Source organism: Columba livia, chromosome 4 (genome assembly GCF_036013475.1).
Source record: "Columba livia isolate bColLiv1 breed racing homer chromosome 4, bColLiv1.pat.W.v2, whole genome shotgun sequence".
NCBI lineage: Eukaryota > Metazoa > Chordata > Aves > Columbiformes > Columbidae > Columba > Columba livia.
Window position 1 is genome coordinate 33,268,028 of NC_088605.1, and position 24,661 is coordinate 33,292,688.

Here is a 24,661-nt window from a genome sequence, read left to right on the forward strand (position 1 = left end):
AGCTGCACAATGAAATGGCATTTTCCAGTTACAGAACCTGTGCAAGTTCACTATAGTTCCATCAGCTTGCTGATACTGCTAGTGATAAGTTACTCAAAACTTCCTTGCCTTGATTTGTTAGAAAATGAGCAGTTTGTCCTTGAAACAGTAATAAGAGTTACTTTCCATTTAACAATCCTGTCTAAGCATTTCTCAGCTGGTAGTACACAAGACACAACTTGAAATATATACAGCTTTCTATTTCAAAGAGCTATAAATAAAATTTCATTCAATTTTCTGGGAATTTGCCTTTATAAATGCTGGCAAATGACTTGTAATTCCAATGTGTTACTTTCAGCTTATTTTCAGTATTTTTTTTCTAGCTTCTCCTGAGTAAAAGTTTTTCTGAGCATTCTCTGAAGCAGAAATTGTAAAGATTTTTTTTTCTATTGCCTTTCTTCAGTATTTATAAAGAAATGTTTATATATTATATATATGTATATATAATGTGTGTGTAAAAGTGGATTAAGACCCCCTGAATATCTAAAGAAATAAATGTATAAAAACTAAATATATGACAACATGTAACTAGTAGAAGGAATGTTTGTATTGATGACAGATTATATTAGCAAAAGACTTTTGGTGTACATGTGAAAATCTTAACTCCATAGCCTGCAAACATAACTTGTTGCAGAATTTTTCAAGGGTGGCTATGTTTTTGTGGGTTGTGGTTTTGGTAGCTTTTTGTTTTGTTTTTAACATTGAAATACCTTTGAACACGATGCATGTAAAAGTTAAAGCCACCAAATCATTTTAAAAAATAAATCAGAATGTGTTAATTTAAGATTCAGTTTTATTCTGGCAAAATAGAAGAATCATTGAGTGGTTGAAAAGAAGCAATGAAATTATTTCAAACTAGATTGAATTATTTGTTATGCACGTTCATATTATTCAGATATGTTTGCAAACAAGTAATCTGAATTCTTCATGAGTTATGCAAAACACAGTATCGATGGTTTGTTGCTAAGCTACAGTCTTTCTAGCTGTGCCTAATTAATGCTCCTGGAGAAGAGCAGCAAACACCTCTTGTGTTCGCGTGTGATTCAAAGGCAAGCAATGGTTGCTAAAACTTTCTGCTCTCCTGCAGGGCTGCAACCAAGGATTATTTGTATTCTGAAACAGTACAGTTTAGTCTGTGTGAATCTTCAGATGCAAGAAATCTGATATGTGAGTAGCTTGCGTTGTCAGTGATAAGCTTTAAATTGCTATGGAGTTGAAGAGCAAATAATATTTCTCTGGGTGGCTGTTGCACTTTGTTCCACAGAGGCGTAAACACATAATGCTTCCTGTTCAAAGTGCATGTGTGATTCAAGTAATGAAGGCTAGCACTTATCCAGCTCAGTTTATTTACCAAAAATATTACTTTTCTTAAAAAAAGACCTGCCTGTTGCAGGTCTTTAGCATTTCAGGAGTTAGAGAGCAGTGCCTCTCTTGGCATTTTGCCCTGTTTATCCAGTGGATGAGCTGACATTTCACTTCTGCAAAAGGAATCTCATTCCTTTCCTTCTTTAGGAAGGAGATTGTTTCAAGGAGTTCACAGGATGGAGAGTTTGGTCTTTTCAACTGACATTTTTAGTGTTGAATAGTTCCTTGTCTCTGTGGCAGGACATACTTGAAATCTTCAGTGCTTGACGGTTGGTTTGTGTAGAATAAAGATGGTGTGATACTGCGCTGCTTTTGTTTTGGTTTTACCAAGTGGTTATTACTTAACTGATGAAATAATATTAAATTTTGTCAACATTAGCATTGGATATTATTTTAGAAGACTGTAGGCTTAAGGCTCAGTTGTCCCTTACACACTTGGGCTTGATAGAGGCCTGAGTTACAGTTGTACAGCAGCCTCAAGGAAACAGAGAATTTTTTTCTTAGGAGTTCAATAGGCTATGTGTTTCAAAACCTTCACTTAACAGAAGTCTTTATGACCTGTAGGGATGTGGCTGTACTTGGTTGCTACTTCAAGGCATTTCCCAATGTCAGGCTACAGTGGTGGCCAGAACTTATCAGAAGTTAAGAAGTTAACAGAAATACAGATAAATTGGCTAGAGGATTTTTTTTTTAATTGCTGTAAAAGTGGAAAGAATCTGAGCTATGACACTGGTCACAATTAGTCATAGAATCAGAATTTATACTGAGTACTACAGTTGAGCGTAGTGCTTGTGCACTCTAGTCTGCTGTAGTCTGTTTTGTCTTGTGCAAGTGGGTGCCATAACTATTAATAAATTTGTTTGGTTTTGTTTGGTGTGTGTTTTCTTGGGGGTTTTGTTCTATTTGTTTGCTTGCTTGTTGGTTTTTTTGTTTGTTTGTTTGTTTTGGGTTTGGTTGTTTTTTTTTTTTTCAAGTCACCTTGCTTTCTCTTACGGTGTCTGACAGGGAGCATAAAGCGGAGGAAAAACCTGTACAAAACCCCCTGCATAACACACAGGAGTGCAATTGCCAACTGTCCTGATTTGACTGTGCCTCTAGAAGTTACTCAAATGGAAAAGAAGGACAAAAGAGTATGGATATGTTCCTGTTTGAGGCCTCTGGGGACTGCTGAGAAGCAGACAAGGATTGTGTCTTCTTCTGTATCAGATGCTCTTTCTTGTATTGTTGTGGGGTTTTGTTTGTTTGTTTTCGTGTGCGATTTTTTTGTTCCTGTCAGCTCTGCTATAGCCTCTGTATTTATACAGCTCAGGAAAATGCTTGTCATGTAGTGGCAGGTAATAATCTAAGAAAGAGAGGTGTATTGCAGGAAAGGCAAAAATAGAACATATAGGAAGAGACTAATAGGAATGAGAAGTCTGCCCAAGGAAGCCTTCTGTGTTCATCTGCATTCATTCTTGATAGTGTTGAAGAACTGCACTGTTACTAACTTGCACCAAAGGGCAAAGTCTGGGTTAGAACAACACAAAGTTCCTCAAATATAAAGCAGAAATTTGGCCAGAAAAACTGTTAACTTCTGGGAGTTGGGGTTCTTGAGGACCCTTCTCCACATAAAGTTAATTTTATAAATATTAACTTTATGGAAAATATATGTGACCTATCTAGAGGTAGCAGACATTCAAGTAGTAAATTGCAGTATGCGGTGAGCATTTCACCCAATTTTATTTTTAATTCAAAAAGTTTTGCAGACCTTGGTTATAGTTTACACTGCAGTGACTTACCATTTATTTAGAATTCAAGACAAAGATGCAGTCTTTGTTGGTGTGTTGGCAGACTAGTGCTATTGAGGAACAGCATGCCTCTGTGTTTTTAACAAGCTTAATCCACTCACTTTAAAAACTTTGATTTGAATTCTTCATTGAAGGTCATGTTTGATCAAAACCTTTGTTCATGCAATTCTTAAAATATTGTCTATTTTTTTTCTCCAGAGATGGCTTTTAAAGCAGCTGAAGAAGCTTTTTGATTTACTCAGCTTATTAGAATTTAGATTAATCAAGTTTGTAATCAGATTTCAAGTATCATGTTCCAGGCCAGGGATTTATCTTAGTTTGTTTCAAACGTCACTCTCAGGGCAAATTCTGCTAAACTGCATTTTCATGCTTTGCTGAGAAATGATTGTGGGTTTTGATTTCCATTAGAGAATCATTAATATTGTTAATGAGAGTTCTCATGGATAAGCACACTTAAGGAGGATCATCCCTGGGAACTGAGGGTATTATAGTTTGAGCATTTGTTAATTAGATAGAATTGGCATATGTAAGACTGTCAGATTTGAGGTGGATTTATATGTTTATTTTTGTTTTAAGAGTGACTTTGGCTGTGCTGACTTGGGTTGTGAGATTTAAATCGGAAGTAATATTGGCTCTTGTCAAGAATGGGGTTAAAATTCTGATTTTTTTCAGCTGCTGTATTCACAAACTAGCCTGTTCCTCCATACTGAATTCTGTCTGAATTCTATTTTGTAGTATTCACTTAGGACTTTTGCCTTGTTTTAAAGGAATTTGTAGAAAAGTCCTATTGCATCAAGTAGGAACAATACCTAGTCTAAAATTTCAGACCTATGAATATTGTAAAATCAGCTCTGATGTCCTGTTGCAGATGACTTGAGAAACATTTACTCCGAGCTTTTTGTATTCCCCTCTGGTGGTTAGTGACTGAATTTTCTTCTTTTTTTTTTTTTTTTTTTATTCTGACCACCTGAAAGGCTTCAAGACTGCATATCCAGCCAAGTGGAAAATGTTTTTGGAATCCTCACTTCACCATATTTTTTGAACAATAATATTTACAAGTGTTTGAGATTATCATATGTGCTAACGACTCTTTAGTAGCGCTCTGCGGAAGATTTCTCTTGCTTGTCTTGCTACATAAAAAGCAAATGGTTTGTAAAAGTTAAAATTACCAGATTGCCTCAGCATAGAGAATGGATGGGAAATTCGCTGATTAAAGATTTTTCTGTGAATGGGAAGAGAGTTAGAGCAGAGAAGGAGATTTTGCAGCATTGGAAATATAATAGAAACACTTATGTTGTACTCCCTAAATGTGCTTTACACTGCTTGAAGAAAAAAGTGAAAATACTTTCTAGGAGCCCTAGCACGCTGTTGAAACGAATGATACTGATCAACATCTTACCGATGCTTCATGGATGTAGCAGATTGTGAGATAAAACAATCTAAGTAAGAGTTAATTTGTTTTAATTGTTTCTCTTTGATATATGAGTTCCCATTGTTTTTTTCTCTCTGTCTTGAGAACCACTAGAACTAGAAGCCAGTGGATTTATGAACTCAGTGAGTGCTGGCTTTCAGCCGGTTTACAGTGGTATGCTGCCCTAATATGTAAAATAGGCCACTGTAGTCAACATATGCAAAAGCAAAAAGTTGGCACACCAACGAATGATACTTTAAGGACTGCTTCTAGACTGGTGATTTGGTAGGATTGTCATTTGTTTGTTAAAAAAAAAAAAAAAAAGAGGAAAAAAGAAATAAAGGTCCTCAGCTAAATTATTCTTTGGACTTGTGTTTTTTAGAAGGTATAGTAGACTACTGAAGTTTAGATGCATTTATATTCATTATTGTTGAATAGAAATTAAAGATGTTTTTGTATTTTCATAGACAGAGGAAAGATTTGGTGTTAAACTTGAGGAGCAATTTCAACTAGAGTAAGGAGAAAAGGGTATTTTTTTTTTATTAATTACTGATGTAAGGTCAGACTGTACAGTGATGTTAAAAGAGCAGGGGAAGTAATCTGTCATGTGCATTTAGTGATGATTGTGTTTTGTGATATAAGTACTGATGCAGAACCAGAAAAAATTCAGGTTTTGGTAGTGAGATCTTCCCCTCACCCCCGGGCATGTGTGCTGGGTCATTATCTGTTCGATTTTATTGCTGTGTGGAAACAACAGGGTGAAAGCTGAGTCATGTGAATAGACCAGTCACTGTGCCTGCAGTTTGGAGTGCTGGAGGAGAACTAGGTGTGGTTGCCTCTTCTCCACCCCCATCAATGTGTGAGAGGTAAAGGGAGATTTTGCTCCCTATTTCCTGTCCACGTTTGCATGGCTTACGTACTGGAGGAATGGTATTTTGAGTCTTCATTTTTAGTATTGTCAAAGTAATCCATTTATGTGTGATAACTATCTCTAGCAGTTTTCCAACTTGCATACGTACCTGTCTATTCCATCTATTTTAAACTGTAAGCAGCATATGTGGAGGTTTTTTTTCAGTACCCTTGATGCCTCTAGAAAATGTTAATTCATGAATTAATCTGTTGGTTATTGTTAAACAGTTACACAGACATTTTTGCATATCTGACTGATCATAAAATATTTCTCCTAGATCTTTTATATTTCCGTTTGGAATTCTAAACAGCATGTACAGAAAAAAAAATGTTCACCCAACAATTCAGCATCTATTTGGTGAGAGACATGAAAAAAAAGGAAAAATCATTTTAGTGAATGAGATTTCATATTACTTTCACTAATGCATGCTTAGTGTGGGTGACCCTGTAGAAGAATGGAGACATTCTGAAAACCAGAGCTACCCTGTTGGGTAAACATCTGTGTTACGTGATGTGTTCAGTGATCAGATGATCAGACAGATTACAAGCCTTTCATTGAACATTTCTGCAAAAGTCAGTGTAAAATATACAGAAATAACATCATATACACAGATCTAATTTGAAATAAAAATTAATAAAAAAAAAAGTTGCCTATGTGTGCTGTATCGTACTGTTCATCACTATCCCTATAATCTTTCTGTATTTTTTCTTTTTGATATACTGTTGCTACTGTGGTTTTGTTTTGTTTTGTTTTGTTTTTTTGGCATGATACATTTTCCCCTTTGTCCCTTGTAAAGTATGTGGCTTAAAAGAATGAACACCTGAGAACTGATAGTTCAGAAAAGCAAAACAGATTCAGTCTTAGTTTCCCCTGAGGTAGGCTTTGATAAGTAAGATGGCAGAATTCGTAAATGCCAGGTGAGCAGATTGCAAGAGGAGAGCTCCATTACCACGAAAGTCTCTTTGTTTATTCAAACTCATGCAAGACTATCTCAAAAATTAATCTGCCACTTCTGGTGTAGCTACTGTTAAGAAAGCAGGACAGGTGTAAAATGATAACAGTTGCTCAATTCAGCACATAAGCTGGCCCACTGTGTTCTGCACAGATTGCAAGCAGCAGAGCAGCATGGCTGGAAGCTTTGCTAAAAGGGAATTGATATAGTCTAGTCTTGTGTTTTTGCTAGGACATGAAGATTTTACAAAATTTTCCAAGAGATAACGTGGAGTCTACCCAGACGCATACCACATGCAGCATTTAGGTTTAGAAGTGGGGCCACAGTAACAAATCGATTTACTCTGGAGCAAGTCTTCTTGTAGAAGGAGAGAAATGCAAAAGGTGTAACATAAGTGAGTTACAGACAAAATCTAGGTAACTGGCTCGTTAAGTCTGTGTGTCCATTTTTAGGAGCAAGTTTTTGTAAATTAACCATCAGAAACTATGTAGGTAACCACAGCACAAATCCAGTGGCTACACAGGATTATTATTTTTTAAAATAATAACCCTGCAATCAAAAAAAAAATACTGAGGTGAGGAGACTAGTAATGTAAAATGCTAGTATTCTTCAAATTAACAGCTTGGCTTATTTTTCAGTTATGTTCCTCTGAAGGGAAAAAAAAAAGCTACTACTTTGCTTTCAAGAAAGCTTTTATAGACTGTATGTAATGCATGTATATTTTCAAATTGCAGTGCTCCTCCTTTTTATCCCGGTTCCGAAGCCTTTGACGCTGTATAAAACCAATTTCCACACTGACATCTGGTGGTAGTTTTGAAATGCTGTGTTGCTTGAAATACTATATATGGGTATTTGGCAGGTCTATGCATGAGATGCCATCAACTCCAGCCCTTCTGAAGTGATATTACTGAGATCTTGAAATTTCAAAACATCATTATCAGACCTTTATGCAGCTTCCCACAAGGCAAAGAAAGTAATAAATAGATCACCAATTCCTCAGTATTTATCTCGTTTTGCTCAGCTGGTATAATGCCTTAAAAAAAAAAAAAAAAGTCTGGAGTGTGAAGGAAATTATACTTAGAGTTAATTCTTTCCTGAAGAACTCCTTCCTGTAAAAGCACAGTGGCATAGTTTTATCGAGGTCCTATTTTACTCCTGGTATGTATGTGTGTGTGTGTATATATTATGTCATGTGGAGTAAATGAGCTCAAGAGAAGGGCCACATCACACATGGTTGCATTATGTGGCTGTATCCAGAGTCCAAAACGGGGTGGCTGTCACTGTTATGGTTTGACTCATCCCGGCTCCCATCCTGATCAAGCCTGGTGTGTGTCAGTAAAGCAAACAGTAAGAGCCATGACAAAGCCCTTCAAGATTTCCACAGAAATGGTTGCACTCTGGCATATATCAAGTTCATTTTAAGTTCTATTTAGCAAATATCTCTTATCAGACAACCTATAAGAGCAACTGGATCAGGTAAAGCAAAGTGCAAAGTTTTATTGTGCTGTGGCTCTATGAATCTACTTAATATTCATCCCCCACCAAACATGTTGCTATGTGTCAGGTACCTTTTTGACACATGCATATTATGACTGTACCTGTAGTGTAAGCTGCTCATAAACATAGATCTGCATTTCCTTCACAGTAGATAAAAACTTGAGTCCCGCATTCTCTATTTAGTTCTGGTTCAGACAAGCTCCTGTAGACTCAGCAGACAGATTTTTTATTAAGTTTGTGAATAGTGTAACTGTTCCTTATATGGTAATTTGTTTTCTGTGTGAAATCGAGCTGAGCACTACTTTCCATTGCCAGAGTAGTGTCAGGCATTGGTTGGTCCTAATGTTACAAAGCTTAGCTTCAGGTATAACTTTTGTTTCCTTTTCTGTGAAATTTCTGGGTGCGCATTAAGAAAATTCAGTTAAATAATTATTTGGGCACATAGATAAGAACGTTTCACATTTAAGTAGCTGCTCATTCATATGAATAATGGTAAACAGGTCAAGAGTTTGGCATCTAAATCAGATAGTTTAATATGGTATGAAATTCACTGAGATCAGTGATGAGTAAGAGGGTCATTCAAGTCCCAAAAGACTGTGAATTACTCATTGTATTTAATATTTCAGGCAAAATAGCTTTTATGAATAGTGCTAATTGTTCTGATAAATCTCAAAGGATGTTGGAAAGGAAATTAAGTAATATATTGTTTTAATATCTGTAGCACATAATTGCTGAAAACTGTTATAGTAATTTCATTTTTTGTGGCTTCAGGTTAGCCTCAAATGTGTTTGTCTGTATGTTAATACAGATTGTAGAATCATTGTCCATTATTTTTGCACTTGTATTCATTTTTATTTATTAATTTATTTGAGCTTGTTTCTTTATTTTTGCACATTTCTGCATATTTATTGAGCATTTTCTATTTATCTTCCTATTAAACAGGTATTATTGAGACGGCAGATCGCCTGGATCGTGAGACTACTTCACATTACTGGTTAACTGTTTATGCAACAGACCAAGGCGTTGTGCCTTTATCATCTTTCATTGAAATCTACATAGAAGTCGGGGATGTTAATGATAATGCTCCTCAGACCACAGAACCAGTTTATTACCCAGAGGTCATGGAAAACTCACCTAAAGATGTATCTGTGATTCAGATTGAGGCGTTTGATCCAGATTCTAGCTCAAGTGAAAAATTAACCTACAAGATTACAAGTGGAAATCCACAGGGATTCTTTTCAATAAACCCCAAAACTGGTAAGTACAGTACAGTGCTCTTTTTACATGTAAATGAATCAACGCATTTGTGTTAATACATAAGCCAGGCAAAATAAAGATCTTTGGTTTGACATTGTAACCATGCTTTCACAATAGTTAGAGTTAACCTGATGTCTTGGGCTGGGTCAATATTAGTAAGATACACAAACAAGAGGATTTGAGAATGAAACAGTTGGTTCAAAGTACTTCAGATCCACATCTTGCATGTTTTGGGAAGGTTTACTTCAGAGTAGCTCCAGATGGTCAATACCCATTTGCTTTTGTAGTGCAGTAAATATACAGTTAAAAATACGTATTTCAGCTTAGTTTTATCCAAGCTGTTTTTAGCAGTTTCAGTCTTCCAATTTTCACACTTTTTTATGTCAGGCTGTTTTATTTTCTGGGTAGCGTTAGCCTAATCAATGCAAACCATTTATTAAGTACAAACTTACGTATCCCCTGGTACAAAGGGACTACCATTGTAAGTAACTGTTGATGTTGTAAGAAATACAAAATCTGGATGGTAATTTGAAGGTGTGTTTGTTATTTAATGAAAAGAAAGAGTCTGAGTTCAGTGATTGTTTGGAAAGCTTAAGAAGAAAACACACTGAGGTTTTAACAGGGAAGTACAAGGAAAAAGTGACCTTTTAGTAACTGTGAAGTACAAATACTGAAATGTGTGTAGTTCAGAGAGACAGGGAACAAATAAAATAATCCATTTTAACTGAAGCTACACATTGATTTTGAAAACAATGAAAAGGTGTCCTACTGTCCCTTGCTTCTGAATGAACGTGGAGAAAATAGTACATATACTAGATATTTTTTTCCCACAGATCTTTCCTAATGGTGAAAAAGGGTTTAGTTTTAATTAAATAATATTTTGCTGGGTTGCATGCTTAGCTTTTCATATGTTGCATTTAGATACTATTACACAAAACAAATTACAGGAGATGCTTCTGATTCACTCAGCCAGAAATTTCTTCTCAGAATCCAGAGATTTATTTTTTTTTTTTAAGACTAGAGGTGCTACAGAGGTGTAAATAGGGACTTTAATCTGTAACAAACCCAGTAAGCAGAAGGCAGCATTTAGCTCTTGCACATTCATGAAGGGGATTCCTGGGAATTTAACAGAGCAAAATCTGGGTGAAAAATGTTTTGAAGGCAGGGTTGACACTATGGCCTTCGTTGTGTTTTGTAGTTGTTTCAGCTCAGGGTATGAGAGACTTGTGTGCTGTATCAACTGTGTCAGCAAAGCTCTGAGTGCAAACACAGGCGTGTTATTTGGGTTATTTCTGAGAATAACAGCATGTGCTGCATCTGCTTGTGAAGACATTGCCAAGAGGGACATATGAAATACCTATAGCAACAGAACATGTTTAGCATAATTGAAGTGTGTATCTAAATACTGTATTTACAGAAGCACTGGGTTTAGAACAAAGGCAAACTAAGAGGTAAAACAAGAAAAAATCAATCACGAAACGTTCTAAAGTGAATGAAGAAACTCCTGTGTGTGTGTGCTTTATTTCTGTTTGTCTTTCTCTGCTTATACATAATGCAAAAGAAAAAAATTTCTGCTCTTCTATCTACTTCCTCACTTTTTTTTTTTTTTTTTTTTTAAGTACTGTTTGCCTGCTACTTTGGTGTTCCTTGCCATCTCAATCAGTGGTACTGATAAAAATGGGAGTAAAATTGCCTGTGTGAGTTGGGTGGAAAGAACTGAGTGACTGCAGTGCTCAAATGGCAAATGAGTATAAATTTATAAATTCTACCTACATTCATTTAGTCTTTACTGTATAGTTGGTCAACAATTTTCTTTCTCTTTCCTTATTTTTTCTGTAGCTCATTTTCTATTCTTTTTTCTTCCCATAATTTCATGCTCCTCTATGTCTTCTGTATCATTATGCAGCATTTTATTTTCTTTTTTTTTTTTTTTTTCTTTTTTTAAAGAGATGTTTGCAGTCCTCCTTTACCTAAGTTTTGAGATAAAGAAATATCTTTATTCCTTTATTTAACAGAGAGAAAAATTAGGGCAGCAGGAGATTGTGACTTGTCTTCAGAGTTTGTAGTTTTCCAGGTCAGCAGCTTACTGTGATCTCCATTTATGTTAGAAAGGGAGCTCAACACACTAGGTAGGGAAATGATAAGGAACACTTGACAGAAAATCTTTATTAGCTTTCTATTAAGAGAGTTTGCCTGCCTTTATTGTAGCATGCATACTCTAGAACCAAGCAGTACAGTATGGAGACCTTCTTAGTTCTGTGTTTAAAATGAAAAAATAATATCTGTTTCAAAATGCAAACACTGAGAAGAAAATAATCTCCCTGTGATTTACATTTGACAGGAGAAAAGCTTTTCTTTAAATACAGTTAAAATTACAGCGATAGGTAAATTCACTGATATCTATTACTGTTAACATTGTAGTACTACATAAACAGAATAAACATAGAGAAGACGGGAAGATAAAAGGTGGGAAGTGAAGGGAAGCTTCTTTAACTGGTTTCTGTTGTGTTCCTGGAGTGCACTCAAGTTTAATGGATATTAAATAGATAGATAATGTATATTGTCTTCCTGTCATATAGGACACTGGATTTCAGGTGACCTAATGGACTATCTTGTTTTTCCTGTGCATATTTGGTTTAAAACTGTCAGTCTGCAGTAGGCACTAATGTAGTATGAGTTTTGACTGAGGTTATCAGGTTTGTACCTTCCCAAGTCTGTCTTCTATTAAAAAACAAATACATTTAGCCTGAATAGATCTTATTTGAGGTAGAAGCACTTTCACTAGGATTGGGATGATAAGGAGTTGAAAAATCACTTCAAAAGGCAGTAGTTATTCTTGTAGTTAAAACACAGTGTATTTTAAAATAGGCCTCAGCTGAAGAGTCCTTTTGACTGGAATTAATGAGCTCAAATCCTCTCTCATTTGGTTACGAAGGTGTGTTATCCTTGTGGGACCTTGTGAGGCTGTGGCACTGTAAGGTATTTGTCAAAGGAAGAGAAACCTTCCCAGGGCCCCAGGTTTCCCTTCCAGGCAAAGAGGAGATAGTTGAGGCTGGAATATGAATCAAGTATTTAACTGTGTCCCACTGTAACATTGAAAGTGACAGCTAAGAGTTAAGTGTGTGCTAATTTGCCCAAAAGCAAATTGAGGACTGTAATGGCATTCACTCCCAGTTGAGGAAAGGCTAATGCTGGGATTTTTAAAATATGTGGTGAGTGTTTAAAAAAAGTTTCAGCCGATAATGTTATTGTCTCCCCTCCAGATCACAGATCCATAATTTTGTGTCTCTTTATAGTATTTAACACTATGGTGTTGTGGTCCATGGCTAGAACTCCCACACACAATAGTAATACAGTTTATAAATAACAATAACCTACATGTAGCCTATGTCAAGTAAAATACTGTGTTCGGTTATCTGGAAATAGCTAATTCATTTCTAGAATTGTATAGGCTCCAAACTGAGATGTCTATGTCTTTGTGCAATAATCCTGAATTTTTAGATGGTGAAACTGACATGGACCTATGTTGGATATAGTTCATCTTTCACAGAAAGATTTTTCGTGATAAGAACTATTGATTGACCTGTTTCTTAAAAATCTTACTAGCTGAAGTAGCACCTGTGTGCTTCTTACAGTGATCACTTTCAGAGCATCCCCTTCAGTAAATCTTCACTGGCACTTAAAGACATCTTATTTTAAGTAATCATAAAATAACTTAGTCAAAGAAGCATTGCTAATTTTTTCTTCACATGTAGAAATGCTGTTTCACTTTTTGGAGCAGGATAGGTAACACATACTGTTACTGTAACACATCACAGGGCATTTTGTGATCTTTTCAGGTATACCTGGCCTTTCATTAAAGCAAATGAAAGTTTTCTATAGTTTCAGAGTTCTCATGTGATAAAAAAAAAAAAAGCTGTACATCTGAGCTGGCCAGGTGAAATAAATATAGTTATCATAACATTATTTGCAGGAAAGAATTAGAGTAAAGACTAATTGTGCAACTTTCATGCTCAACCTGAACACAGCTGTAGACTAATATGTGAGTTATGCTAACTACTTTATATTGGCTTAACTTCTTGCAAAATAGCTTGTAATTAAATACAGAAGTAATTGACGAGAAACAGTAGAGTTCCAAGGCATTTTAATATGTTTAGATGGAAGGAGTTGGAGTTGGCAGAATTTGATAGCTATTCAGAACACATGTCTTGGGACTCTATGGTTATTCTCACCACTTAGCCCTAGAGCTATTGCACTGAGGATCAGAAAAGATTTGCACTTTTAGCCACACTCTTGTAAACCAAAGGAAGAGTAAACAAGTTACAGGGTTTGTGCTTTGGAGCTCGCAGTGCAGAAGTTTTTTCTGGTATGTATAATAGAAAGAAGTTTAGTAATATTTCACCGTTTCTTGTGGTTGTGGTTTATTTGCTTGTGAGTTATTCAGGTATTTTTCTTTTTACATTTTGTAATTACCTTGTAACAAAGTCAAATATTTTGAAATGTAATTATCAAAACACTCATAGTTGCTAGTTTCCATATTTCGTTGGATACATTTGGATAAGTTTTGTCTGAGAAAGCAATGAGATGGACAAAAAATGTTTGCTTCAGGGAGCAGATAATGAGCCGTTTTGCTTAAAAGTCAGTGGTTCAACTCTAATGTGGTTGAAAAGTTTTACATATCAGTGATATAAACTTAATGGTTGTATTTACGAAATAAAAATTAATATTATATTGTTTGAATTAAATTTCTGAATATCTTTATATTCACATGAACACAATCGTACTGGGTAAACAAATGTATATTTTTTCCATCTTTGTTTCTTTCATGTTATAATATCTTAATTTACTTTATTCATTTTGAGGAGAATGTTGTAAGTATGACAGTTGATAGCAGGATTGCAGTAATTCTTAGAGAAAGTAGAACAGCTTCTTAATATGGCATCTACTTATAACAGGTGATAATGCCATCGTATATAAGTGTACATTTATGAGCTGTTTATGAATTATGATTGTATAATTTCTAATCTATATTGGATTAACCATTTAGAAATTGATATATCTGTGCCAATTCAAGATAGAGTTATTGTATTCGTTTTTCTAAGAGCTTTCAATCAAAACATTTTTTTTTTCTCTGAAACAGTAGAGTGGGACATGCATTAAATCTGAGCTTTTTGTTGCATCCAGTAAGAATTGTAAGGGTAGTGTGCAAACTAGACCCCAAATTTAAAAAACTGTACTTAGCGTTCCCCAGACTGACATGGTCATTGCAATTATTTTTCTATCAGTTTCCTATGTTTTGTAGTTTTCTTCTATTTTTATGCTTTAAATTGTGGGATTGTAAACTTAATGAGAAATTAGAAGAAAGGTATTCACCTTTAACTCACCAACAGTAATGGTTCTTCAAATCATATGTGAAATGTGGACATGGAAGAGCTAAGGAGAACATCCTTAATTGCTGCAGAACTAGAGCCATTAAACCAAAACAAAAAATGCGCACTGAATTCCCCTAGGCTCTGTATCAGTTTCCATATAGGTGGAATAGTTTTGGCTTGATACGATTTTAAAATACAGCTGCTACTCAGTGGTACAGGCTTTGAATAATTATATCTCAAAGATTGTTGAGCTAAGGTGCCTGAAAGAAGCTTGCACTACTTCATTCTAAGTGGCAGCATGCACATTAGAATGGCAAAAACTCCATTTGCATAGTGAAAGGAATTCCAGTTTTCCATAGTATTACTGATCAAGAAAGTGGAATCCTAACCAGATGTCCGTATAGGGTAAGGAAAGACGCTTGCACTTTTTTTTTTTTTTTTTTTTTGTATTACCTTGCCCATGTATTCAGGCAAGAAATAATTTCTGATCTTCTTGGCAAACTGGTATGCTTATTTCCACTCCCCCAGCACTTTGGTTACATTTATTGTACTGACTGGATTTTGCCTGAGGAAAGAATCAGGCTTGGGTAGCAAAGAACACATTCTCCACAAGCCATGCCTTACTTCAGAAATTTAAAGCAACAATAACAACTGAGATGGGGAGTTACTTGGCATTGCTCCATATAACAATTTAGAGTCAGATTTGCAGAAATGCTGGTTGCAGAAGTATAGCTTTCGATGCCTTTAATGCAACTTGATATGAAAATGATGCATGCTTCCAAAAACAACACTTGGGTTCATAGCCTGGACAGGAGGATGACAAAATTAATTTTGAATGTTAATTTCCCTGTACTTCAGTTTTGCAGGTATAAACCAGGAATAATTGCAAGACCTTATTGCTTTGGGAGTGTTGCGAAGATACATTCATTCATATTTATGAACCACTTGGGTGTTATCATGAGAATGCCACAGGGACTCCTTTGAGGAAATTAGTAATCCTGTGGAGTAGGAGTTAGGCCATTTAGATAAGGCCTTTCTTACACAGGGCATTCTAGTAAAAACATTGAGTAATTACTGATTTCAGAACATACTGTGCTCCCCATGAGGCCTGAGTCTGTGCATCTTAATGTACATATGCAAGACAGTCAAGTTAAGATGATATGGTAGTCTTGAGTCTGGAATTTCCTAGTTTGAGTGGCTAAATCTGAATATAACTTTTTGTCTAGGATTTAATATTATTTGACATAACTTTTGCCTTTTTTTCCTGTGTTCTTTTTTACTCTCTCAAGTTTTTGAAAGTACTTAAATTGATCCTGTGGCAATTTAGGATTGTGGCACGTTTTGTTTCATAAATTATACCACATCTCAACACAGGCATTACAAAGGTAAAATCAACCTTCAAATTAAATGCTAATTTAAAGACTCTTCTATTTTTTTTGTTTTCTTTTTTTTTTTTTTTTTTTTTTTTAATATGTAATCCATAAATAGAATGCTCTTTTAATGTAAAAGGTTTGTTCAGTCAACCAGTGGGATTTAAACTTTGGTAACACTGAGTCTGTGGCTCTTGCTGTCTGTTAGCCTCTAGTAATCATTAGAGCTTTGTGAAGTTATAAAATGCTAATAGCTCATAGGCAATACATTTGCCTCACACGGTTTTAGCATTTTACACTGTGTCTAACCTTTAAAGTGGTATCTTTGTGTGTCTGATTTGGAGACTGAAGTGAAATAGGAAATGGGTACAGCTGCAAACAACTTACATGGGTTTCCGATAGCACTGGAGAATTACTTAGTCAGGAAATGAAGGGCCAGTGACCGCACAGTAGTATTGGCTTCATTTTAACAAAGGAAATCTTTGTTGTTTAACTACTTGTGGGTTTTAATCCCAATTGACCTAATATTTTAGAACTGTAATAAAGTCAGTATTACTATATTGCACACTAATGTGCTTTAAAGTTAAATTAAGACCCAAACACTGAAATTGTTCATGTTACTTCTGTAGCTGGAAAACAGCTCAATTATTGTTCATTCATGTCACATAGCTCAAAGCACATGTAGCAGTCTCCATGTTTACCTGTCATATGCAGAGAAAATAAACTGTCTTTAGAACAGATTATTTTTTTTTTCTTTACCTTTACTGAAAATGTAACCAGAATGAACCCAAAGGTTTGTTGAACTCCTACAACCGGGGAGAGTTACAGGAGTAGACAAAAGCTTGTATAGACACATACATTTGTAAAGAGAGTTTTATTCTGCAAAAAGCTACTTCTGTTTTGCTTTTTAAATATTGTTCAAAGCACCTGAAGTGCTGTTAGACTAGTAGTTTTCAACCTAGTTCTTTTTTGGAAATGGGAAAACAAGTTAATATCTGTGGAATTTCTAATAACATCTTCACATCCACTCACTATACAATACTTAGAGATTTAGCACTTGAAAAGATAGAAAATTTGCTATATTATAGGCAGCTATTTTAAAAATTGTTTGCAAGCATTTACATAGAGATAATTTCTTTTAAATTTTGGGTGGTGGTATTGGTGGCTTTTAAAAATTATTTTGTTTATTCTCTTAGATATCTTTGGAAAAGAGAAACAGTGGGAATTGGGAAAATAAACAGGAGGCACAGCATTCTTTCCCTTCATACTCTGCATGATCTATGTTGTAAAGCAAGAATTTAAAAGAAACTGAGGTTTTCTTTCAATTTTTCCATATTCTGACTCCCTCTATATTGTATGCTCTTTTGAGATGGAATATATAACGTATAAAATTATAATTCTGGCCAGAGAGGGGATGGTGATCAAATACTGTTATGAGACATTTGCACGATGCCACCTTCACACAGTATAATGGCTTTCAAAGATATCCATCTTTCCTTGATAGGCTGAGTAGTGTAACTTAAAGGAGTTTATATATAAACAATACCAAAACATTAGTATTGATTAATTTCCTATTAAGAGAAGATTACGCAGAATTAGTGTGCTGATTCACATCTAGCTTAGCTTGAGATTGAAGTGATGAAAATAAAAATCAGTCCCATCAAAGAAATACATGAAGTAATATAGTTTTTCTGTCTGAAAAATTCACAGTGAAATCACAGCCAAAGGCTAATTAGGAGTCAGCTATAAAATTCTTCAGCTTTTCTGGGAGCTGAAACAAGACCTCTGGCAGCAGCTTATGTGATCATCTCTGTCATGAGTATTGCACAGAGGTCTTTACATGTGGTTCAGTTACAAAAGCAGTTCCCCTTAAAACAGTAGGTAAAAGACTGCAATGCCTTTCAGACTTGTTTTAGTAGCATTCTGTCTTGTGAATACAGGAAATAGCATGCAATTAAAACAAAAGAAAAAAAAAAGAAGGCAGCAGCCTCGTGTAAATCTTCAAATTCTCACTTAGAAATGAGTATTTTAGAGTTTAGATGTATAACACATATAGGAGACCTCAAATGAAAGCTCGTAATGGTGTTGGAAATATCCCAATATTCTTAGTGTCATTTGAACAACTTTATTTGTGCTTTTGCAAATACATATGCCATCCAAACAAATTTTAAGCTCAAAGGAGAGAATATAATATGGGTGATTATATCTAACAGGGTTGTTAGACTGTTGCCTCAACTTTCCTGTGAAAGATTTAAAGGAGTAGCCAAATAAAACTCCAAGGTTATTTGTGTGTTCAAGGCTGCCCTGAACCTTGAAATATCTCAAAGTGCTAATTTGTACCTTGCTTATCTAAAGACAGAGAACATTAGAATAAGGAAATTCTTTTTTGTTTGGTGGTTGATTTTTGTTTTGTTTTCTTTTAATAATTGATTTTGATACTGTTAGAGGATATTTTTTTTCTGACATGCTACTCTTAGTTCCTGCCTAAGTTCCTTCAAGATAAAAATTTTAATGACCCATCTCAGTGCTGTGATAAATGTTAAAATGTTAAAAAAAGCCTCTGCGAAATAATATTTTTAGTTCATCTTTTCCAAGTCTTTCAAAAAATGGCTATATTTCAGCAATAAAAATATATTTTTGTTTGTTGATTTCTTAAGGAGACACATTCTGTTACTTGCCTACTTTAGTTTTCAGATTTTTGTATTTTCAAATTAGATGCCCAGTTATGAAGTTGACAAATAAAGACCAACCATCCTTTGCAAACAATGAGCTTTCTTAAGGAAATCCTAATTGTTTGAATTAATAAAAAACAAATAGTGAAATAAATAAACCATATAGACACAGACACATGAATATCCAGTGATGAACATTTGGAAAGTGAATTTCCCCCCTTCTGTAATTCTTTAATATTTGGAGGGATTTTGTCCATGAGAGTCAGATAGTTTAATGCCTGTCATATAAATCAGCTAAATAAATATTATCTTTCACATTTTTATGTCTTCAAATGTAATGTTAATTGAATGAAACATTGTGACTTTCTCAGATGAATTTGTATTTCATGAATTAATAGTTTTATCTATATTAAAATGAATGTTTTTAATATTAAGCTGTATTTTGTGTGTCTGCTTACCCCCTCCTTTTTTTTTCCTTTGATGGCATCAGTTACTAGCATGGTGTTGTAATGGAATTATGAACTATATTTAAGTATGAAAGACTTTTGTGCTCATGGTATTTTATGATATGTACACATTTGGGTTCAGTGGGTGGTCTCATCTGTCTTTACATAGATTGAGTCTTGAATGTGCTAAGATAACTGAGATCAAAACCATTCTTTTACAGTTTTGTTTCCAAGTTTGTAAGAAGAGAGACCACACTTCAAACTAGTACTTTTCTTCAATTTTCTGGCATTCTGTAGGGTTATTTGGAACTGTTTTCCCAAAAGACATTCCCTTATTATAATGTGATAAATACAAATAAACTTTAACTAGAAACTTAAATTTCTTATTTCACTTAGAAAATATAACTGTAATATATAAAAGTTCTGAACAGCTGTTCTAGTGGTATAAAATGTTTTCCTGCTTGTAGAATTTTATTAAATGCTAGGAAGAGTCCAGTAATTTATCATGTTACTTGCAGGCATTCTCAGCCAATGCTGTCATTAGTTATATCATATAATTGCAACTATAACACTGTTTTGTGACTAAAAAACAGTCTTAACAAAAACAGTTGAATTGCATAAGAGAAATTTTGACATCAAGGCAATAGGCAGCATGGAAACCTGCTCTGATGTTTATCTTTGAGCTCATGTATTCTAAACTCACTATAATAACTTTTAAATCTCTCTATTGAAGTTTAGGTAGGTTATTTGTGTAGTGAGGTGTAGCTGCAGTGCATGCAGACTTTGACTTTATGGTTGTTGCTATTTAATTGTAACTACAAATCTACTAATTGGTGAATACTTTCAGGTAACTGACTGCAAAAAGTTGAGAATTAAGATTTGGTTATCTACCTTTCATTTCAGAGACAGTATTTACCAACTGTAAATAGCTTTACCAGCAGAGTAGATTCCAAAGACTATATATGTTCTTTCTTTCTTTGTGAGCTTGTCAATCTTCCTTAATCCACGTGTGTGTTGCAACAGTTTTATGGGAGATTAATTATGAAATTGTAAAATTTCTGTGGCAGAGGAAATTGCCTCAAAACTAACTGCAATCCTCTAATAACTGGTCTTAAATACTTCTCTCAACTGATCATGATATTTTTTTGAATATTAATAACTCAGTGCTGGCTACAGTAAGCTGAAAAATACATTTTCTTTGCTCAGGGGGGAAAAAAAGCCAGTTTGGAAAGGAGTGTGGAGTTTCTTTCTTTGTTCAAGCACTATAAATGCAGTAAGATTATGTCAGGTTTGAAAAGGTCTTTCAAGATGAATTGAGATTTTTATGGCAATAATTCTGTACTTAATTGTTGAAGATGATGTGTCTCAAAATTATATAATAAAGATGAGTGGTGAATATCAGGTTCCTTAATTACTGAAGGCATTTGAGCTTTGAATTGTTGTGGCTTTAGCATACCAGATGGTGCTGAAGGCAAGAGAATTTTTGCAAGGTAAGCAAAGAGCTAACAAAAATTTATCGTATTTTGTTGATAGCAAGATCAAAGTTCAGTCTACAGGAAATTTACCGTCACTTACTAGTTTCCTTTCAATAATCATTCTTGAGTTTTGTTTTATTTTCCATTCAGAATCATTTTAGCTATTTCTTATTATTTATGAAGTACCGTTTTTTTGTGTGGTCTCATGTTAGACTGCTTGTGACTCGAAGTTCTGTTTTTCACCTTCTTATGTATGAGAGAAACAAACTAACAAAATAATATGATTGACAATGAAACTGCTTACATACTAACTGCTTTGAAGTACTCAATGCATGATCTCAGCCTTCAGTTTGTTTTTCTAGTATAGCTATTTAGGGGGTCGCAATTATTTATATTATTTCTTTTCATTATTCCTCAAATAGTTTTACTAGCAAAAGAATTACTGCAGAAGCAGTTATTCCACTGTCTTACTAAATCCAGACTGAAAATAGTGTACTTCTTGACAAATTGGAGTATTCAAAACTACATGGTTTTCCTTTGTTGGTTACATTTGAGCAGTTTTCTATAATTGCATGATTGCTAAACGTAGATTTTATACTTCATTTGAAATCTAGTTGAAATTGAAGCTCTACAGTGTTTATTGAATTGGATGAGTTAGTTGTTTATGTAAAGTGTGGAGTTTTTTTCTCTTTATGCCATACATCAGTAATCTTTAGTGGGTTGTTTGTCTTTGATCCCTGCTTGCAATCATTAAATGATTAATGAGTACTCTGATCAGCAAATTCCAGGTCTTTGTATCTGGATGCTATTAAAGTAGTTCAGGGAAATGACTTTTAACTTCAAATGAGCACCTTGTACTTACACTTTGTAGAAATAGGATTGATTACTGAAATGGCCTGGTTACTGATTGATGTGGTGACTGGTGGTATGAAATGTAAGCCATCGGATTAAGTAACTTACTCTTTGACTGTATGTACAAAGCTTACAGTCTGCCTTGGCAACAAGTAACAAACTCATAAACACTGAGAGTACTGTACTTCAATAAATGTCTAATGTGCTGACATGAGCATGCCCCTATGGACTGGGCTAGTTGTCCCTTATTTGATGTAATCCTGACTTGAGTAGGACTGAGATCTCAATTATTACTTTCCTTTTCATGGAGTACCATTCAAAGGGAAAGACACTTATTCAGCTGGCATAAATGTGCCAAAAATATTTTTTGGTAGATGAAATCCAGAGCTTATGCATCAGCATCTGAAACAGGAATAAGGAAGTGCCTAGATAAAAATCAAAGGTGATCTGAAGAGCAAATACAGTGTGTAGTTCCATAAAGCATTTTAGACTTTTCAGTCTGGAGTTTACTGAAGTACCTGTACGCTGTGGGAACCTCCTGCTGGCTTTTGTCTGAACTACTGCAGATGGCAGTTGAAGGAGGAAAGGCACCAAAGCTACGAAAGACTGAACGAGTTGTGTGCAATCATAGAATAGCTGGGGTTGAAAGGTCCTTTACCAGGTCATCTAATCCACTCCCCCTGCAGTGGGCAGGGACATCTTCAACTAGATCAGGTTGCTCAGAGCCCTGTCCAGCCTGGCCTTGAATGTCTCCAGGAATGGGACATCTACCATGTCCCTGAGTAACCCAGTCTTTCACTGTTCCAGTCTGTTCCAGACTGTTCCAGTCTTTCTCATTGTAAAGGAAAAAAAAAATAATAATCTTCCTCATGTCTAGCCTGAATTTAGCCTCTTTTACTTTAAAACCATTACCCCCTGTCCCATCACAACAGGCCCTATACTTAACAGAGAGGGAATTCTGATTTCAGCACAGTCTGCTGCAGTATATTTCCCTTTTATTTTTTCTAGAACTATTTATAGGGTAGTGTAACTCATTTTTGTAAAGTACCCTGATCAGATGTGGAAATACATGAAGTGGAAAACTACTCCTTTAGCCCCAAAAGCGGATTTAAACTGCCTAGAAAAGTCTACCTATAGCCTCAGGCTATAAGTTGTGCTAGGCAGAAGTGATCTTTGTTCTACCTAAACAACTGTATAGCAAAAAAAGGTAAGATTCAAGAGACCAGAGAGAACAAGCAAGCACAACATAACTCTGTAGCTAATGGACAGAGTATTCAGCTAAGAGAGTAGAAAGAGGAATCTGGAGTCTAGATTTCTCTTAAAAAGTGGTATCATTTTTACATTCTTTATTGAAAGAACATAAACGATTGCTTTTAAATGTTTTACTTTAGCAGAAGAAGCATTTACAGCCGCTTAATATCCTTGTAAATGATATTGCTAGTTTCTATTGGGACTATGTTTGCAATCATATTTCAACACTTGAAAATTGCTGGTGACAATTCTGTTGCTGGTTTTATTGAGAGCTGTTAAGGTCCTTAGGACGAGGAGTAGTTTAGGAATGAAAACAAGTCAAATTGCTAAGAAACTATCTTTAAGACTATGTAAACCAAAGCTGTTCAGTTGCTTTATGATATGCTTTCTCCAGTATGATAGCTGGTTAGGACTATGATCTTGTTTGTTTTTTAACTCGGCAGCCTGCCTTCATGGTGATATATTACAATGGCACACTGTGTAGCTTATAGTCATCATCTGTGCATGACTGGTAAGATGTGGATTTTATATTTTGTCAGCTGCAAAGCTGGAATCTATTCTTAAATCTCTCTGCTATTTTTTTTTTTTTTAATTGACCTCTTTTTATTAAGCAGTTTATTTACTTTGGTTGTGAAGCCTTGTCTTGACTCACATAGAAGACAAGATTTGACTACAGTCTTGCCAAAAAGTATATCTGAACATCTTTACAAAGGAAATATGGGCCTTTTTTGATGATCACTGCTTGTAAAGTAAGTTAAGTGTAACTCATAGTTAACTTTAAATCAGTTGAAAGAAGACTGGAAGAAAAAGAGTCATCTTTCTGTGGCAGTGATGAAACAATCATGGATTATTGTGCTCATCAGTCATTTTGTCTGTATTTCAGAAAGTGTGAGATATTGGAAGCTGTTTAAACCAATGTTGTAGAAGAAATTCCTGACAGTGAGACTTCATGCTCACTGTATTGTCAGAGGTGTCCAAGACATGATTTGATCACACTTAAGTACTTTCATGAAGAGGAAACTGCTGATTCCAGTGGACTTCTTAGTCTATCAGACAAAAGAAAGATATATTAATCTGTCTAGAAGGAAAAGCTGTTTTGAATTGCATTTAATATGCTGTTTCTTAAATGAGGATGATTAGTAGGAAATCCTGCCTTGAGCTGCAACAGCATCTTTATCACTTGAAGAAACATAATTAGTCTTTGACTTGCAGAATGTATGCTGTAATTTGCCCAGTGCTTTAGGGTTGTGTTAGGCAGGAGTCAAACTAGGTTATCATTACAGCCACCTATGAATGTAAAATCTATACTTTCTTCAAGTCTTACACTGATTTATATTTTACAACATTTTAAAGGTAATACCAAGATAATTGTTTTTAACATTTGTTACTAATTTGTAATTTTTGAGGTTGAATTGGAGGAATGAGAGCTTAAATAAGAATACAATATAAGTAAACTAATCTAAAGTTTTAAACTGATTAGTTTGCACTAATGCAGTCCAGAGAAACCATTTCTGCATACTGCTTATAGTTTGCATTCAAAACAGGAGATAAAAATCTCATCAACAAAATGTCACCTCCCTTATATTAAATTCCAGTGTCTTGTATCTATTGAAGCTGGTGATAAAAATGTTGTAGCTGCTTTCCATATTTCCTTAAATCAAGGCATTCAAAGATTGGAGAAACTGTATTTCTTTTCATATGCTACAATTCAAATGGTGTTACACTACATGCAAATCAAGCCTATTCATTCAAATGTGTTGGAGGTAGCATAGTAGTCTTTTGGATCATGGTAGGTTAACCCTGACTTAACAGCCAAACTCCCACCCAGCTCCAGAACCTTTGTCATCTTGATCTGAATGTGCAGTTTGGAAGTCTGTGCGTATTTCTGAAAGCACAAATGCATGTGTTTGCAGGTATGCTTGTAGTAAGGAATGCATGAGAGAGAGAGTGAGACAAAAATTTCGAGGCTTTCTCCTCCCCTTGCAAAGACCACATTTTTCTGATA

General features: G+C 35.0%; 1 protein-coding gene across 7 annotated transcripts in view; it reads left to right on the plus strand.

Moving 5' to 3' along the window:
• FAT1 (FAT atypical cadherin 1) overlaps positions 1 to 24,661 on the plus strand; it is a 112,484-nt gene that overhangs the window by 28,838 nt on the left and 58,985 nt on the right. For all 7 annotated transcript variants that reach the window (XR_010472231.1, XM_065061104.1, XM_065061103.1 and 4 more), the window contains one exon: positions 8,904 to 9,218. Coding sequence is in view for 6 of the 7 variants with exons in the window: in XM_065061104.1 (XP_064917176.1) it covers positions 8,904 to 9,218 (315 nt within the window). In the remaining variant the exon portion in view is untranslated. The remainder of the gene's footprint in view (positions 1 to 8,903; positions 9,219 to 24,661) is intronic.